Raw genomic sequence first — 19588 nt, forward strand, 5'->3', positions numbered from 1 at the left:
TGATCCTGTTTTACTGCCATAAAGAATACATTTATAATAATAAACTTCTAATAAGTTTGTTCAAGGTTAATAAAGGGAGCAAAGTGCTAATTATAGAAATATGTAAGCTAGCAAATTGCACTCTTTCAGCAAATGAGAATAAATCTCACATCGCAGTTTTGTATTCAACGCTTTCAATTATGTTTTATTATACCTTTAAAGAAAATGTGACTGTAATAACAGTCTGAGTGTTTATAGCCTTTTGACCTGGATTTTTTTTTTTAACATAAGAGAATAATAACATGTATACAGGGCCGGATTAACCATAGGGCTAACTGGGCTACAGCCCAGGGGCCTATGGCATCCAGGGGGCCCTTGAAAGTGCTCAGCAGCAGTATTGATCGGTCGGGGGCACCCCCAGCCCGATCAGTGCTGCTGAGCACTTTCCCTGCAGTACTTCCCCGGCGCGCTGTATTCTCCTTACTGAGGAGATCTCGTGAGTCTCACTCTCACGAGATCTCCTCAGTAAAGAATGTACAGCGCGCCGGGGAAGGAGGAGAAGGAGGTAAGTGCCGGGGGGGGGCGGCTCGGATCACGGGGGGGGGGGGGCCCTCACGGGGGAATGGAGGCCCCCTTAGCCCAGGGGCCTCCATTCCCTTAATCCGGCCCTGCATGTATACACAATAAAGAATGTATCATGATTTAATTTCAAACAATGCTGCTATAGCAACTAGAATCAGGAGCTCTATGAAATCAGTGTAATTGTTCAACAGAGCTACTTTAAAGCATGATGAGCTTATAATTGACAAGCATCTGTATCAGTGTCTACATGAAGTAGAGATTGCATAAGTAATTCAGGATGAAAAGAAAAATCCTAGTGATAAAGTGCTTCTAATTAAATCGACAATTATGAACAACTGTTTATTTAGATCTGTCATTATTACATATGTCAATAATTAATATGCAAATAATTTATTATAATTTCATGTTCATATGAATTAGCATAATATAATTAAAAAGAAAGAATTCATTTCCGATATAATCAGTGACATTTATGGAAATTGGTGCACAGAAAAAAAGATGGTATTGCCTATACCAGTTTATCAGACATTGTACTGGCCTTGCTGTTTGTCTTTCAACAATAATATTGTTTACTTGACCTGAATATCTAGAAACAATCTCACTTATCCTGTCAGGCAGATGCATGGGAAAAGTTTCCAAAAGTCCTAAATGTGAACTCTTAATCTCCATTCATACTAGTACATTGGAGTTATGTGATAAACTAATGTCAGAAATGCTGCATTAAGAAATGCAGGTGTTCAGGAAGGGAATAGTGAAAATAAACCCAGTTATAGTATTATCATAGTATTATTTAGGTTTTTATATATAGAGAATGCACTATATTATATAAAAATAATATAAAAATATCAGTATGTATCTATGTAGATTTTGTAAAAAAAAAACGATAACAAAAAATATTTCTAGAGTGAGTAATAAACATACAGGGGCAATTTATAGTTTCAACGTATGTCTGTTTTTTTGGGGGGTAACATAAACCATACTGCTCTTGCACACCAAAGATTCATATAGATACGTTGTATACACACTCTGCATATCATTGACTTGTGTCTCTTGTGAGGCAGAGCAGACTGGGGTATGCAAGCGTAGGCCAAGTACAATAAGTTGTAATTTGGTCATTGTTCCACAAATTTTCCCTAAAGCTTCAATCAGGTAATCAGAAACATCTAACTAGTGCTGTCAACTGTCATCATCAACAGCAAGTATGTGCAGCTGCCCCTGGAACCACGCACTTTATATGAATACTAAGTAGTGTATGCGCCTCTGTGTGGGTCTACATCTGTTCCCAATAATGTTAATACAATCTTACTATATACGACCTTACCGCCACCATCCTGCCTCTCCAATAGTAGGCAGAAGTAAGTGTCAGATGTGAGTACATCTGCATATATATACAGTATGTTATGAGGGCATGCGCAGTACAAATTTGTATATTTTAAGATATGCAAACAGGTGTACATCCAACTCAGCATCAGGCCTATAGCCTACAGAACTGAACGCAGTAGGTAGATATAGTTTCTCCAATCACTTATATAATGGCATTACCACCTCTCTCTTTCTACTACTAAATAATATTCTTATGGAACCTAGCATCTGACTGGCCTTCCCCATTGCTTTGCTACGTTGTCTGCCTATCTTTAAGTCATTTGTTAATTTTATAATTAGCACCCAAGTGATTTTGCATTTTTTGGAATTGTACTGTAGTTGTCCTTCTCTTGACCATTCCTCTAATATACCTAGCTCATTAATTATGTGTGTGTCCTGTCATCTGTAAAAAAAACATATATTTTCCCTTCATTGGTAGTTATGTCACAAATAAAGAAATTAAAGAAGAGTTGTCCAACTACAGATACTTGGGGTACTCCACTGTTAAACTGTTTCATGTGGACAATGTCAAAGGCCTCACTACAATCTTCATAACGTACATATATGACTCCACATAGATCTATTACCTTAGTCAGCAAAATAAGAGTTGCTTTCATGATCTTCCCCAGTAAATCAATGATGTATTAGATTTTGTACATTGCTGGGTTTGAGATATTCTACAATTCTTTCTTTCAGCAGTGTTTCCATTAATTTCCCCGTTACTTATACCAGGCTTACTGGTCTCTAATTGCCAGCCTCTTCTCTAGTTTCATTTCTGTGAAGCAGGAATACACTTGCTGTTTTCCAGTCTCTTGGATTAACTCCTTTTAATAGTGACTGGTTGGATAATTCAGTTGATGTCTTAGCTAGCTCCCATTTAAGCTCTTTTAATATTCTAGGATATATCCTATCTGCCAAAACCCTCTCCTAGGCAAATGAACGCATGTTTGCATCAATATATCTGCTACTTAACTAAGGTCGATTTCCTTCCTCCTTTGTATAAAATGAACAGCAATGCATATTGTGATTATCTGCTATACCCTACAGCTACTCTGAAAGCTGGTCACGTGAATTTCTCAGAACTACATACAATTAACGCAATGGGCATGGAGGCTGAAGGTTTACTCACCATGTACAGTTACCTCTGTACTGAATACGAATATGACCAAAGTGAAAGATGTGATCCGTTAATTGGCCCACTAAGACAAGCTGTAATGAGGAAACACCCTGCTCACATTAAGATGTTAAAACCCCAACAGGGGTTTTCTGCATAACTGGGACAATTATGAGATAGATCAAGAACTTCTTTACCAAGTGGCTTAGTATCCTAATTCTAAGACCTCCCTTACAGCATGATCAAGGCAGAGACTATGATCTCTACCTCATCAGTAAGTAACTTGACCCACTGGACATAAGAAAGAGTTGTACCACTCCACATCACCCAAATGCTTGTCTGAATAATTTAGCCATACTTTGCTAGACATGCTAGGCACCTTACCCTGTGAAAACAAATATTTTTGGAGTCAACATGTTGTAGCGGGGTGGCTGGAGTCATGCTTAAAACTGTGCCCAACATGAAAGTATTAGTTTCTCTACCAACTAACTCATGCTTTGTTGGAAGAGAGGCCCAACCACCAATAAACATCCATTTCTTAGCCTTTACAGATGGAGTGGGCCACAGACGTCACTATCAGAATGACCCACTTGAAGAGAAGTGTCCAGAATGTCTATTGCCTAAGAGTGCAGGTAAAGGGAATGCTACTAACAATTGACTGTATGATACAAGAATATGTTTCAGAAACTTATTCCAAGGGGACAAAGTGATGCATTGTAATTTAGGACTCCTATCCAAGCAGAATCTAGTAGATTGCTGGTGAAATGTAGATTTTCCAGTAGTACATAAGCTACCATAAATTACTGTATATAGGACAAAATTAACAGATGAAAGAATTAAAGCCTCTTGTCCGTGCCCCAGCAACCACAGCTAGATCAGAGGACTTCAGATGAAAGTCACTACCATTAAACACTAGGCCCTTGTTAGGGTATGATTCTGATAAAGAAAAATCTTGTAAGGTTTCTCAGACTCAAAGAGACAATTAAAGCCTTACAAAGCAGCAATGAACCGGCAATGCCAACCTAATTTCCCACCTTTTGGGACAAAGCTGTACTGATTGGGATGACAGGACAGAGCCCTCATATTGGGACTGTACAGTATGTATCACCTGTTCCTTTTTCAGCTGTACCATGCAATCTGTCCATTGAGGACAGAACAGATGTCAATGGTGTGTTAGTTACTACACAGATAGTGTCACTCATCCCACCATGCACACTCTGCACACAGTGTGGATACCAAAGGACTACAACGGAAAAGAAAAAGTGAAGCACTGCGTGTGTACAGTTATTTTGCCGTACACATAAATATTGTTGCCAAGAATTGTCTCCTACAGTTACAATGAGAAATTCTGCTAAACAATTTAAGGAGGAAGAGAATGCCAGGGGCAGTTTGTGGAAAGTAAATACCAAGGTAAACAGCAATACCAGTTTTATTTTGGAGTGGGTACCAGGGCCATTTTTTCCATAGGGCACAATGGGCAGGTGCCCGGGGGCCCCACGGACAAGGGTGCCCCATAGGCAGGGCTCTTAATTAGAATAAATAATCCTGAAAAAAAAAAAACCTGCAAAAAAAACCTTCAAGGGTCACTGAGCAAGTACATCTATCTATCTCTATCTCTATATATCTATATCTATATCTATATATAGATATATATATATATATATAGATATATATATATATATATATATATATATATATATATATATATATATACATATATATGTAGGGGCCCCGGTGCACTGCTTTGCCCGGGGGACCACAATGTTGTTAAGATGGCCCTGGTGAGTACAATGTTTTTTATTTTATTATTATATTGTTTTATTACAATTTTTAAACAAAGCAAGTTGTTTGTATAAAGAGAGTCTCATATCTACTGCAGGTGTGTTTTTCTTTCACTGATTGGTAAACATTCAGTCACAGAACACTTTCAAAACGAGTTATGTCACTTATGTCCAAGTGTGTCATGTTTTACTGGAGTGAAAACACAACTTTTTAACCAACAAAAAATATAAGTTATAACATCACTGCTCACCAAATATAATGATATTTATAAAAAAAAAACCTTTATACATATGCCCTGCACTGGAATAGTCTTCATGTCACACTTTGCTGCAAACAGGAGTTAGTGCACATAGGGGGGAATTCAATTGACCGCAAGTTGTTTTTAAAAAAATTTTTAAAAAATCACACGCGGGTTTTTAACTGCTATAGCGTCCGTTTTTAATTAACGCAGCGTTAAAACTCGTGCAATTCGATTGGAAAAGAGGGAACGCTGCCCCCGCGTGTTAATCATTGGTGTTTGCGGGTTTTTAGGGGAGTGTTTAACGCGGTCATGTATAACGGAAAAAAAAAGGCATACATTTGCATACATTAGATCGCATTACACAACCATTCTATTTGATAATATCTACATTACAGTACTTTCTTTAGCATATTTTTTTATTTCACTATTTTTTACTATAGAATCATCTATACCATATCAAAACACATTAGTACATACATATGTTTATGTTTTGTTTTTCATTATTTTTTTACAACAAAATCAACTTTTACATGTTATTCATTACTGATAAACACAGTTTATCTTTTTTTTTTTTCATTATTACATGATTTCAAATAGTTTTCTTAGGTTTTTTATTTTTAACACACCCCAAAGATGTGCGAGATAAAACAGCATTTACGCGGCGCATTAAAAAGCAATTGAATAGCTTTTAACGCAGCGGGCTCTCATCCACCCTATACTTTCAATAGACCTTCAACTGGAGCGCGAGAGGACCGTTTCATGAAAAAAAACCGGTGCGTTAAAAATGGAATTGAATTGCGGGTAAAGTTAACCCGCTCGAAAATCAAAAAAATACAGCGTTAAAATTAATTAACGTGGTGTTAAAGAAAAACTTGCGGCCAAATTGAATTCCGCCATACAGTGCTAGAAATGGCACTACAGTAGTTTGTTTCAAATTTTGTACTGTATTTTTAGAGGGAGGATTCTGAATACCTCTAACCCCAGCAGTGCTTACCAAGGGGTGTGTGCATATGTAGACACACAAGTGTACATGATTGCTTTACTGCCCACTGCCATATGCGCTCTTTAGTTTAGTTTCTATTGGTCTGTATTTTTCTTCCTGTATCACTATCATACATCATGACTCATTGCACTGTCATGCCAAATATGCAGGAGTCTTATAAATGAAGCATAACAATATTACTGACACAAAGAGAAAAATGAACATTCAGATATAAATTGTTTTTCTTTGTCATTGAAATTCAGACGTATTCCTTTACCCAACCTGTTTACATTATTTAGAGTCACTCATCAATCAAGAGTTAAAAGACATCTCATCTAATAAGTGATATCATTTGAAACAACTACCGTTGGCAATCACATATATGCAAGAAAATTATCATACATAAATTAGTTGAGATAAGACCTTCAGTCTAAACTAAAAAACACTGCATTAGAGCCTTCTACACCCACGCAGTTGAATTGAAAATATGTGATGCTGACACTAATACTGCTAATGGTGTGATAGGTAAGCTAAGTGCTGCAATTAAGGCTGCTCCGTCTATTTTGTATGTGCAAATATTACAAGTAGTTTTCTATAGGATCAACTTGTGTTTTAACGTCTTCCCAAAGCCCTTTCTCAAATGAGGGACCTTGTGTCCCACACACATAAAAAATACAACACTTACTGGTCACCGTTTACAGTGTCTCTCAGGAGGCATCCAACCTCCTCCCCAGACTGTGAGAGACAGAGGAAACTGCCTAGCAGATTTTTACCAGCATCTTGCAGGTGCAAATCCTGATTAGTCTGCTGTGAGACTGTTAGATCAGAAGACCCAGAATGGGCCTTATGTATGGAGCCCACCCTTCTCTCTCTCCATACATAACCCCCTGAAGCGAACACACTCTATGGGAAGCTCCTTCCCATACAAGACATTATCCCTGTGGTTTCAGAGCATACAAGACAGAAAGACTGAGACATATACCTGCCATTCACCACTTGCCCAGTGCTCCTGTCATATATCCCTCCCCCTTTGTTTCGACTTATGGGCAGAACACTTATAATCCCTAAGCGCCCCTCTATTTCTTCCCAAAAACTTTTTAGCCTCATGCCGTGGATTGGATGCAAGGGTATTGGCTACGGTTCCTTTCAGACCCAAAGGCATAGTGGTTACTGGAGGGATTGAGGTAGCTGCCAGAGCTACACTAAGTTTCCACTGCTTCAAAAACCTCTCATGGTAGGTCCGTTCTGGCTTTCTTTTTGTTGGCGGATATTCCTTAACAAGGCAACTGCACAAGCTGACTTTTATAATGGGAGCTTGTCACTGACACTCAGGGCAGGATGTACAGTAGTCAGGCCCCTCTTTACGATTCCTTGGACAGAAAAAATGCTGCAAAATTCTATCTGAGGTTTTTTTGTACCCCTAGATGCTCTGCAGTTGTGAAATCATGAGCCAGGTCTATCACCGCTTTTAAATACACTTTAAGAACTATCAACCGCTCCAAAACCTCTTCTCCTTTTTAGAACAGTTTATACAGTAATCCTTGACTTATTGCCATGTAAGGTTACAACAGTCTACAATAAGGCTTTATTTGGTTTCCATTAACCATTTTTACAATCTCTCTAAAAAATATATATTTACTCACTACAAAATCAGGCATCCAGTCAACAGGTTCAACAACATTTCTTACTTCAGTAGGAGGTACATCATCCTGCGTTCCACTGCTGCCCTTGTCATTTTCTGACTCTCCAATCACGCTTGAAAAACGGAAGCCTTCAGACTCATGGGAGCATGCCTACTGCCACTACTTCAATAATATTATCAAGCTGGTCTGGGTTATTTACTTTTGCCATCAACTGTGTCTCCCATAACTTCCAGAATTGGGAAAAATCTCTCCTCAATATAACATCAAACCCCAAGCAAGGAAGCAATCCCACAGTGACTATCACGTGACCACACTGTGTTTCTATGTGTACTTCAACGGTAACATAATGTTGAATACCCCCATGTACACAGGTTACACCAACAGTTTTCCTTTGATGTTTTAAGGGGTTGACCAGTTATGTTTTAACAAGAGAAACCATACTACCAGAATCTAGCAGGGCCTTGACTCGTTTGCCTTCTACAGTAATGTAGAAGGCACATTTGTTTGTCTGGCTCAATTACGCAGTCCAACTCAATTGCGCAGGCCAACTGAGCAAATAAAGACACTCTGCGGTTTACAAAAGCATTATCCCACTGCATAGATTCAAAGGTAAATGGACAATTAGTAACAATATAACCTAAGTCATCACATCTAAAACATCTGATCATCACAGCTCACATGAGGCAGGAACCTTCTTAGCATAACTGGCCAATCTCCAGATTCTGAGCCTACTGGTTCTGTATGTTTCCGTTCAATCCACCACCCAGTTTCCTTTTTACCTGAAACAGTCTAACCAGAATCCACTGAAGATTGGCGTTGCAAAACTAGGGGCTGGAGGGGTGTACTAATCAGTTCCTCTGCTGCCACATACTTAGACTGCATCACTTTCAGCAGAGCAATAGATGAGGACAGGAACTCAGCTTCCTGATGCAGCTGACTTTATAATCCCTACAACTGTTGCAGAGCTAGGCTGGTAATGTTCACGGTCTGTGCCACCTTTAGGAGAACATTACTAACTTCCTGGATTCTTATGACTTGGACCTCTGGTACAATATTGGATAGTTCTAGAACACTTAGGGGTAAATTTATCAAGCTGTGGGTTAGAAAAGTGGAGATGTTGCCTATAGCAACACATGAGATTCTAGTTATCATTAATTTAGTACATTCTACAAAATGAAAGCTAGAATCTGATTGGTTGCTAAAGGCAACATCTCCACTTTTTCAAACCCGCAGCTTGATAAATTTACACCTTAATTCCTCTTTTTTTTCTGAAATTCAAGTGGAGTGTACCTCAAAGTCATGGTCGAACCTCTCCCAGTTTTTCTTAACAATTTGTATTTTGTTGATATTTTCAGACAGGACCTCTTTAACCTGCTTCCCATTGTCTTGCATTGAATGTTTATTTGAACTTTGGACAACGCCAACTGAATTTGTGAGGTTTGTTCCTGTTAAGATTTAACTTAATTTTCTTTTTCATCTACAGACTTTTGTTGGCATTCCAATACTGATATCTTTGCTTCAGCTTGAGCATGAGAATCTCTTAACTCTAGTGCTTCTTTTTGAGAAGCTCACTCTTCTGACTAAGCTGCCTGGGCTGAGAGAGTCTCAGTAACCAAGTTATCATTATGCATCTTTAACTCTTCATACTGAGAATACTATTGCCTTCCAATAATTTTAACCTGGATTATGGACTTAATTTTCTCTTGTATACCTGCGACTTTGGCATCAAGTTTGTTCTGGAGATTTTCCTTTTCATCCTTCAGTTTTGCTGCTTCTTCTTTGCACTCTGAAAATAACCTTGACTTGTATTCTGAGCTGCATTTGCCCTTGCAATATCAGTTTTCTATTTTTCCGTCTCTTCAGTGAGCTGCTGTGTTCGGACCCTCCAATGTCTTACATCTTCCTCACGCTGCTTCTTTTCTGTCTGCAGGATCCCACTTTTCACACTGAGTTCAGAGTTAGATTCTTGCAATGGCAATATCTTTGCTCATGTTTCCATATCTTAACTTGCTGTAGGTCATGATCCAGTTTCTCTTTATGTTGGGCCATTGTCTTTGCAGTTACCTGAACTTTTTCATGCTCTCCATTCAAACTATCCTGTAGCTCGTTTATTTATTTAACCATGTTCTCTATACACTGCTGGTATTTTAAACATTCCCCTTATGTAACTTCAAATCTTCTTTCAGTAACTTAAGAATAAGCAGTTAAGCGGTGCAGACTTCCCAGTGAGACAAGTATTCAGAGCACTACACACCACAGAAGGACTGTGTTTTACTGAAGGGACATGGCGATGGGAGGAGTATGTTGTATAATGTATAAATGCAATCACATGGGGCAGTGTCTTATATAATCTAATACACTATAGCGCTTTAAACTTGCAATTTTTCATCATTTTCATCATTTTAATTGGTTTCAAGACAAAACAAGGACAAAGTCTGGGCAAACATTTCTTATGTTTTGTTGTGGCAAACTCTGCAGTGCAATAGCGTCTGATTTCATAGCTCCCAGGTTAACGTCTCTGGGTCATAGACAACAATAGCAAAAAAGTGTCAAACATATTACCATATATAAAAAACAAAATAAGAGATGCATTTAGTTCTATGGTCATACTACATCTAGAATTAGACTGTCTTGTATGTGTGATAAGTTTAAGAAACTCCCAGTGCTCACTATCAGACAACGGAAGGAAATGTGGCTGTCAGAGATAATTCATCAGAAGAATCTTTATGGAATAAAACCCCTGAGTTTTGTACACTTATGGTACATATCAAGGGAACAAGAGAGTGTTCATTAGGTGTTTCCTCTTTGTGGCGTAACGGGAATCATATGATTCCTTTGCTATAATAAAAAAAAAAAAATGTTACTCTCTCTTTATCATAATGAGCTTTAATATCATATGCTGTGCTGAAAAACTGGGGCTTCCGTAATCCGGATAGTCCTGAGACAAAGACTAAATCAGGGTTTATAAAACTGCAGTTATATTGCATCAACAGGTCATGTGTCAAGGATTTCACTATGCGGTAACATGTGGGACAATTACTGATCCAGTCAGATAGAATATTTATGCCACAAATATATAGAACACGGCTAATAAACTGTAACTAATTATAGGCCACATGTCCACTTAAATAAACACTAGAGACAGACGCTAAAAGTACAATATTTGAAAGACCACGGTGTCAGGCTGTGCTCATTTCCGGTACTAAGGTTCACAAACATCACAGACTTTCCTGTGCACCACTATGGGGTGCGTGGAAAAATCTGTAATGTTACAACGGCTTGGAGTATATTCCAGGGGTAACCCACTGCACATTAAGAAATTAAAGTTGACCTTTTCCTGTGCATTAGACGGGTACATTAAATTGCCAGGAAAAAGAGCCTGCCTCCACTGAATTAGTACAATTATTATCAGCCACCTGCTGCTCTAGCTGCACTGATAGCATAGAGAGCAGAGGGCATTCAGTGCAGCATGGTGGATAACTCAAATTACTCAGCAATGTAGGTGTGTAGCGCATGTAACACCTGACCATGGCCATTCCAGCATCATACATTGCACACCACTGCCCTAGCTGTTTGATCATCTACAATAGATTCAGTCTGAAGAATTCTCCTCTCTATGCTGATATCAGGACTGGACTAGCAACTGTAGATAATGAAGATCTACCTTACTAAGAGGTTGTCTAAAAATGGAAAATCACTTTACTTAAGTATTTTAAGTTTCAGCACCCTGTACCCAATGCTTGTGGCATGTGGCCACCAGGGGCTGCAAATCCGGGATTATATATATATATATATATTTGTTACTATGGGTTACTGCACATTTGTAATTTTTTCTATGAATATCCCCAAATACTAAAATAAAAAAGGAAAATGTACACAAGCAAAACAGACAGTAAGATATGTAATAGTATTTGCGTTTTTTACAATGTACATACAACATATACTTTACAATGAATATAAAGTGCATTAAAAAAGGAGAAACTATAATAATACATTTATCAAGACATAAAATAAATAATAAAAATAATAATAAAACAACACAATACAAAATCCAGGCTAAAAATTTTTTTTACAGAATAAAATTGTATTCTCTGCTGCCTGGGGGCTTTAAACCAATTAATAACATTAATAACATCACAATTAATAAAATATTTCTTGCTTTAAAAATCAGCATTGTATATACATTACATCTGGGGAACTAGCCATAGTAAACAAATGGGACAGGACCATGGAGAGATCCATTACTCCACTTATTGAACAGTTATAAAAAGGATAAAATACAACATAAATAAGGATTGTTATAATAAGGGATGCACTGAATACATATTTTAGGATTTAGATGAATACTGAAACATGTTACAAGGATCTGCATAATCCCTAATCGAATCTTAACTGTACTCTATCTATTAAAGTGTCAAAGGAGAGACCTAACTTATAAAATCATTTTTTTGCTATTATTAGTTGTGGTGTTTCATGATGACAGAGATATCTGAATATTACGGATTCGGTTGAACCCAAATGTACTGAAAAACATTTAGGATTCACATACATTCCAAATAGTACAACCTTAGTTATCAAATGACGTTATCTCCTGCTCCAGCTTCATAGTTCACTTGTATTCAAGACCGGCAGAATTTCTCTGTACCAAAAAAGATACAATCTACTGAACAGTGTACAAAAATAAGGTGCTGTGGTTTGAAGCCAGCTCTTCACTTGGGTCTCTCTGTGTCACTGATTTGTTACATGTTTACAATGAAGAGTCATATACGAAGCGCAAAATAGGTGAGGCACAACACAGAATTAGCTTTGGTCCTGCCTTGTGCCCCAATTTGCGCAAGTGCACCTAGATCTCTGACAAAGTACATAAAGTTCATGAAGCAAGTTTAAGTTTGCACAGCCCGAGAGGTTGAGTGGGGCTGAAGGAGAACTTCCCTGCTAAGTAATGACTAGGTGCACTAGTGTGCCCCTTTTTAGAGAGCAGTACATAAATGAAATTTAATAAGAATAAAGAAAGAAGTTAAATAGGTGGTGAGGGTGCAGTTTAAGGGGAGTTCAGGTCTTGTCCTATACTTCAAATAGGATAATATTACGCCTTCATGGTGCAAGTCAGCGAAGAAGCACATTAACATAAATTATGTTAAACTGAGAAGTACTATAAGATGAAACTGAAAAAAAATGATTTCATGAAGGTAGGAGGTTGAACGCTAAGGGCCTGAGTCATTAAGGAAAGTAAGGCAAAAAAAGGAGTAAATGTTCTCCAGGACAAACCATGTTACAATGAAAGGGGTGCAAATTAGTTTATTATTTTGCACATAAGTTAAATACTGGCTGTTTTTCATGTAGCACACAAATACTTGATAGCTTTATTTTTACATTGAAATTTAAAGTTTATCTAGGACATGCCCTATCCTAACTATAAGTCTGTCCCCATATTTTAAATTTACGGCCCCCCCCAAGGGAACATGGTTTTGCCAAGGTGCATAGTTACTTCTTTTTTATGATTTGCCCTCCTTAATTACTCAGGCCCTAAATTTTTAGTCTGCAGAGGCATCTCCCAAGAGCGTAAAGTAGGTGTGCTCCTTGAGATTAGCTAGACATTCCACCCGGGTATTGGTGGAGAACCAAGGCATTACCCTGTGAACATCCAGTGCACTTCATTAATGAAATCCAAGGACTGTAAATTTAGACAAAGCACCTAATTATGTCTTGAGGATCTATCATAAATTCAGTCTGGTCCCAGCCTTATCCTTGCTGACAACTTGTGAAGAACGCTGCTAGTAGTATGGATGGTGAATTAAACTCCCAGCTCCATAAGTATGTACTTTATGCAAAAACTGATTTGAAAGCAGCCAATCCAGGCAACTATCCTATACAATACACACCCCTGTGCCAGTTGCTTGAATAGCTATTCCAGCACTTCTGACAGCACTTTCCTCTCCTTGCTGTGCAATGGTACAAGTGGTAGCCCAATACATGCAACAGTGGTACCACCCATTGCAGGATACAAGTGGCATAGCTAATTAACAACATTTGTTCAAAGGTGAAGAACCGCGTATGTTATTCTGAAAATGCAGCAAGTTACAGTAGCCTACTCTTACTAAATCTGCCTTTTATCTAGCTAAGCGAGACACTACCCACAACTAGAATTTTAAAATTAAATTGTTAATTCATCAGAACAGGGATTAATAATTACTAACAAATCCAATAAACATTACCAGTAAAACATAGCAATAACCAATTACCAGTAAAACATAGTCAATATCTGCTTATCATGGAAAATAATCCTTTCATCTTACTTTTCCCTTTAGAAATCTGTAAAACATTTAACCAGGACCTGATTATCCTATAGGCTGGTTAGGCTGCAGCCCAGACACAAGGTTTGGGAGTTGAGGTTCTGGAGGGAGGATGGGAGGCCCAAAATTGTGTCAGGGAGAGACGTCAACTGAAATTCATTTTAAAATATAATTAATTTTAAAATATAAGAGAATAATTGTTCTCAACAGTAAAAAGAAAACATGAAAGAAAATATAGTAAGACATTATTCTTTTACACATTTCCATTTAGTATAAGTGAGTAGGAGACGGCGACAGGTGCAGGAGTGACAGCCCCCTGCACCCTCAGTAGCACTCGTTCACCACTTCTTTCCACTAGGTAGTTCTTATTTGAAGGAAAAATTAAATGAGTGACAAAGATTGCTGTGACCCATTTAAAAAGCTGAGTTTCCAAAACACGCAAATGTAGACAATGATGGGGGTGAAGGAAGCCAGATTGTAAATGAAGGACACATTACTAGCCTGGCGTGGAAGGCAAGGAGCACTAGAAGAGTATTATCCTAGGGCGGCCTGAAGCCTTATTCAGATCCTGCTTTTAACGTCTCTAAGTAAATTGTCTTCTAAGTAAATTGAAAAAACAGCATGCACTTCAAATACCTATTTTATCTTATTTGCTTGCAACAGATAAAATACTAACTGCAAACCCTGATACATTATTAATGTTGAAACGCCTGCCTTGATTGTATGACTACCTAGCGCAAGTTCTGTGCTGTCCAGATTTTTACTAATACGTTCCCTTTTAATCTAGTTTTAAACCGTCAGTTATTGAGTATTGTGCATTTCTCAATATTTGCCATATGTGTATATACATAACTTCATGTTATTCTTACAAACTTTCGCAAATGAACTGACATACAGGGAGATTGAGTTGTACAAGTAAAGAACAGGAAGTAGTTATCAACACTCCCATGTAGATTATTAACCTGGTAAAATTTAATGGTTAATTCATAAATGAAATCATAAAAACAGATCTGAAAATGCTATTGACTACAGTAACATTCATAACACTCAGTCCCTTGGCCTTCCTTTGTGAAAGTACAGGCCACATCCAAGGAGAATCAATTATATTTATGACCAGTGTCCTAAAACATTCAGTTATTATTTTGTAGGTTGACACCAGGCTATGAACCACCTCATATGGAAAACATATGCAAAATATTACAATGTCAGGATGAATACTTTTGCTTACTTGAGCAGATTTAGAGTGAGGTAGCACTGCTCAAAAATGTGCTGTGCATTACCCCTAATCATATATTCACTGTATAAAATAGAAATATTGTAAGGCCTGAAATACATATATATGAAGTGCTGTACTAGGTTACCTGTTCTGCCATCCCTGGAGGAGGTTGGTGTACTTGCTTAGCACCCCCTTTATGACTTGTTTCTGCTGATGGTCCCTTCCTCCCTTGCTTGACTGTGCAGCTCCCGCATCCAGCTTCCCAGCCGCTGCCAGCGCCACAGCCTGCTGCTGCTGCTGGATCACTCTCCCGGAGCCTGGCACCAGCCCCCGGCCACCAGAGGAAGGAGAGGACCCTGCAGAGGTGGCTCTGCTGCTGCTCCGACTACTACTGTTACTGCTACCTCCTCCACTCTGCTGCTGAGCTGTCTTCTCCATGGCCCTGCTGGATACAGTAGGCTTTCTGTCCTCAGCTGAGAATCAGAAGACTCATGCACGATAAAGTGCTGGTCCCTCCCTCTTTAACCCTAGTTTTCAGTCTTGTTACAGAGTTTTGGGGTTTTTGTTGTCCAAATCTTCTATTTCATATAGCTTCCTGCTCTTCTCTCTTCTCCCAGCACTGCCTCCATGATATGAGATACATAAATATCTGAGAGTGTGTCAGCAGCTGCTCACTTGGGCACAGTCCCGTTGGCTACAAGGCACATTTGTGCCCGTCGCTTCCTAGGAGTGAATGAGCAATGATACATCTGATCTTAGCTAGAGAAAGGTGCCTGGCTTGGAAGGGTCATCGGTAGACAGAGCTGACATTGCTAATGTATATGTGTGTGTGTGGGAAGGGGAGATTCACCCACCCACTACTTTCACCTCCACTCTCCAATGTACGGCAGCACCACCTCCATTGGCACACCTCCTAGTGTCCATCCCACCCGGATGCATACAGACCCATGCCGCCGAATACAATGCAATCTCCTGCTGTCCCACTCACGTTTTACGGGATAAGAGAGGTTACTGTTATATAATTCGTATTTACTTTCTGTATGTAGTACAGTAAATAATATTGTTAGCAGTTATTATCTATTTATGTTCAACCTACAGTCATGTGCTACAGTTATAAATTACTGTAAACGAATTTCAGGATATAACTTGCATTTGCAATGGAATCAATATAATTGTACACAAATTTTATATAATATAGTACTCTTTTAAATAATGTGAATTTATAGGACAGCAAACGCAATTGAGTCAAACTTGCCAACATCTTTTTTTAATCAGGTACTGAATGTGTCATCTACAAACTAAAACCTCCACTTTTATGGACACATTTCATCATCATCATCACCATTTATATATTCCGCAGCGCTGTACAGAGAACTCATTCACATCAGTCCCTGCTCCATTGGAGCTTACAGTCTAAATTCCCTAACACACACATACACAGACAGAGAGAGACAAAGGTCAATTTTAATAGCAGCCAATTAACCTACTAGTATGTTTTTGGAGTGTGGGAGGAAACCTGAGCACCCGAAGGAAACCCACGCAAACATGGGGAGAACATACAAGCTCCACACAGATAAGGCCATGGTTGGGAATTGAACTCATAACCCCAGCGCTATGAGGCAGAAGTGCTAACCACTTAGCCACTGTGCTGCCTATTTGTTAATTAACAGAGTTTTGCCTGGTTAATTATCATCGCAATTATGAATTAATAATTTGATTTAATAAAAAATCATCCCTGGACAGTGCATACAATAGGACAGTGGTTCCCAAACTTTTGCAGTTCGCGGCACCCTTAGAGTCTCCAAATTTTTTCAAGGCACCCCTCCAAAATAATTATTGAGCAGTCCTGTTTTAGAAGTAGTTGGGTCAAAAAACTGTAATAAGTATTTAGGTCAGGACAGAAATACTTATTTAGTTGTATGCAAAAATGCCCCCTCTGCATCCAGACACTCTGCCCCCTCTGCATCCAGACACACTGCCCTCTCTGCATCCAGACACACTGCCCTCTCTCACGCTGTCCCCCCTCCTCTGCTCTGTCACGCTGTCCCCCCTCCTCTGCCCTCTCACACGCTGTCCCCTCCTCTGCCCTCTCACACGCTGTCCCCTCCTCTGCCCTCTCTCACGCTGTGTCCCCCTCCAGTGCCCTCTCACATGCTGTGTCCCCCTCCACTGCCCCTCTCACGCTGTGTCCCCCTCCACTGCCCCTCTCACACTGTGTCCCCCTCCACTGCCCCTCTCACGCTGTCCTCCACTGCCCCTCTCACGCTGTATCCCCTTCAAGCTGTGTCCCCCTCCACTGCCCCTCTCACGATGTGTCCCCCTCCACTGCCCCTCTCACGCTGTGTCCCCCTCAAGCTGTGTCCCCCTCCACTGCCTCTCTCACGCTGTGTCCCCCTCCACTGCCCCTCTCACGCTGTGTCCCCCTCCACTGCCCCTCTCACGCTGTGTTCCCCTCTCACGCTGTGTCCCACTCCACTGCCCCTGCTCTGCTGTCACCATCCTCTGCTCCGCTGTCACCATCCTCTGCTCCGCTGTCACCATCCTCTCCTCTCCCTCCTCTGCTCTCTGTCCCCATCATCTGCTCTCTGCCCCCATCCTCTGCCAGGGGCGGATCTAGAAAAATGCTGTACCCGGGGCGATTTAGGGGGGGGGGGGGGGGGGATTTAGGCCCCGCCCCTTTCTAACATCTTAGGCCGCCGACGGCTGCACACTATGTGCAGGTCCGTCCAGCCGTGACAGGCAGGGACAGTGTGCTGCCCGGCTGCTCTGATTGTGTTTTAAACACAGTCAGAGCAGCCGGGCAGCACACTGTCCCTGCCTGTCACGGCTGGACGGACCTGCACATACTGTGCAGCCGTCGGCAGCAAGTGTCTGCTAGGGGGGGCGATCGCCCCCCCCCCTGGATCCGCCACTGTCCTCTGCTCTCTGTCATCCTTCTCTGCCCCGCTGCCCCCCTCCTCTGCTCTCTGTCCCCATCCTCTGCTCTCTGTCCCCCTTCTCTGCCCCGCTGTTACCATCCTCTGCTCTCTGTCACCCTTCTCTGCCCCGCTGCCCCCCTCCTCTGCTCTCTGTCCCCATCCTCTGCTCTCTGTCCCCCTTCTCTGCCCCGCTGTTACCATCCTCTGCTCAATGTCCCCATCCTCTGCTCTCTGTCCCCATCCTCTGCCCCCCTCCTCTGCCCTCTGTCCCCATCCTCTGCTCTCTGTCCCCATCCTCTGCCCCCCTCCTCTGCCCTCTGTCCCCCTCCTCTGCCCTCTGTCCCCCTCCTCTGCTCTCTGTCCCCCTCCTCTGCTCTCTGTCCCCTCTCCTCTGCCCTCTGTCCCCCTCCTCTGCCCTCTGTCCCTCTCCTCTGCCCTCTGTCCCCTCTCCTCTGCTCTCTGTCCCCCTCCTCTGCCCTCTGTCCCCATCCTCTGCTCTCTGTCCCCATCCTCTGCCCCGCTGTCACTATCCTCTGCACTCTGTCCCCATACTCTGCCCCGCTTCTCTGCCCCATTTTCTGCCCCGCTGTCACCATCCTCTGCACTCTGTCCCCCTTCTCTGCCCCGCGCCAGCCATAAAAAAAAAGAAGAACACAGAGACTTACCAATCCGTCGGGCGCCGGGACCCAGCAGTCTCCTCTCTCCCGCAGCTTGTTACTGATGTCGATATTCAGTGACAGCTGCGGGAGAGAGGAGGCTGCTGGGTCCCGGCGCCCGACGGATTGGTAAGTCTCTGTGTTATTTTTTTTTTTATGGCTGGCCCGGCCCGCGGCACCCCAGTGACAGCGCCGCGGCACCCCTGGGAGCTGCGGTGCACAGTTTGGGAACCGCCGCAATAGGAGGCTGTACCAGCGATGATTCACCTACCTTAAAACTCCCATCGGCTTTCTCTTCTCTCTGGTCACTATGGCAAAGTTGCTTTGGGCATGTGTGACCTAAGGCTTAAGGTCACGCATGCGAAGAGACATATTTGCCATACTGACCGGAGTGGAGAGCAGGTAAACTGCAGAGAGGGATCCAAAGATCTATAATCTATCGCTATTAATAATGGATTTTCCAGTTCTATATGATAGGTAAACTTTAAAAGAACTCTGTTGGCCTCCACATTTAGCTGCAGAATTTCTCACATTTCTCTAATGGAATTTTGTCTGAAGTGTTCCATGTAAAGCTCCCACTACCATTTATGTTCAGCCCAGACCTCTCCTCTATTATACAAGCATAGGTCCCTCACACCCATACATCTCAGCTCACAGATTTATTGGAAGCAGCTATACTTATATAGAAATAGAACAACAGTTAAGGTAGTTGGACACAGGGCAGCCAAGGGGAATTTTGAGCCCCGGTAAAGCAACTTTTGGGGCCACCAACACAGATGGTTAGGACACCTGCCATGAATGACAAATTGAGGAGGCGGGG

General features: G+C 41.0%; 1 protein-coding gene across 2 annotated transcripts in view; it reads right to left on the bottom strand.

Annotated features, from left to right (window-relative positions):
* The window catches only part of OSBPL10 (oxysterol binding protein like 10), a 309246-nt gene extending 293141 nt beyond the window's left edge, over positions 1-16105 (bottom strand). The window contains exon 1 of one of the 2 annotated variants that reach the window (XM_075212383.1): positions 15340-16105. In XM_075212383.1, coding sequence (XP_075068484.1) covers positions 15340-15632 — 293 coding nt within the window. In that variant the 5' untranslated portion in view covers positions 15633-16105. The remainder of the gene's footprint in view (positions 1-15339) is intronic. The other variant, XM_075212382.1, reaches the window with a different exon arrangement.
* Positions 16106-19588: the final 3483 nt, after the last annotated feature.

The sequence above is a fragment of the Mixophyes fleayi genome, chromosome 5 (genome assembly GCF_038048845.1).
Source record: "Mixophyes fleayi isolate aMixFle1 chromosome 5, aMixFle1.hap1, whole genome shotgun sequence".
NCBI lineage: Eukaryota > Metazoa > Chordata > Amphibia > Anura > Limnodynastidae > Mixophyes > Mixophyes fleayi.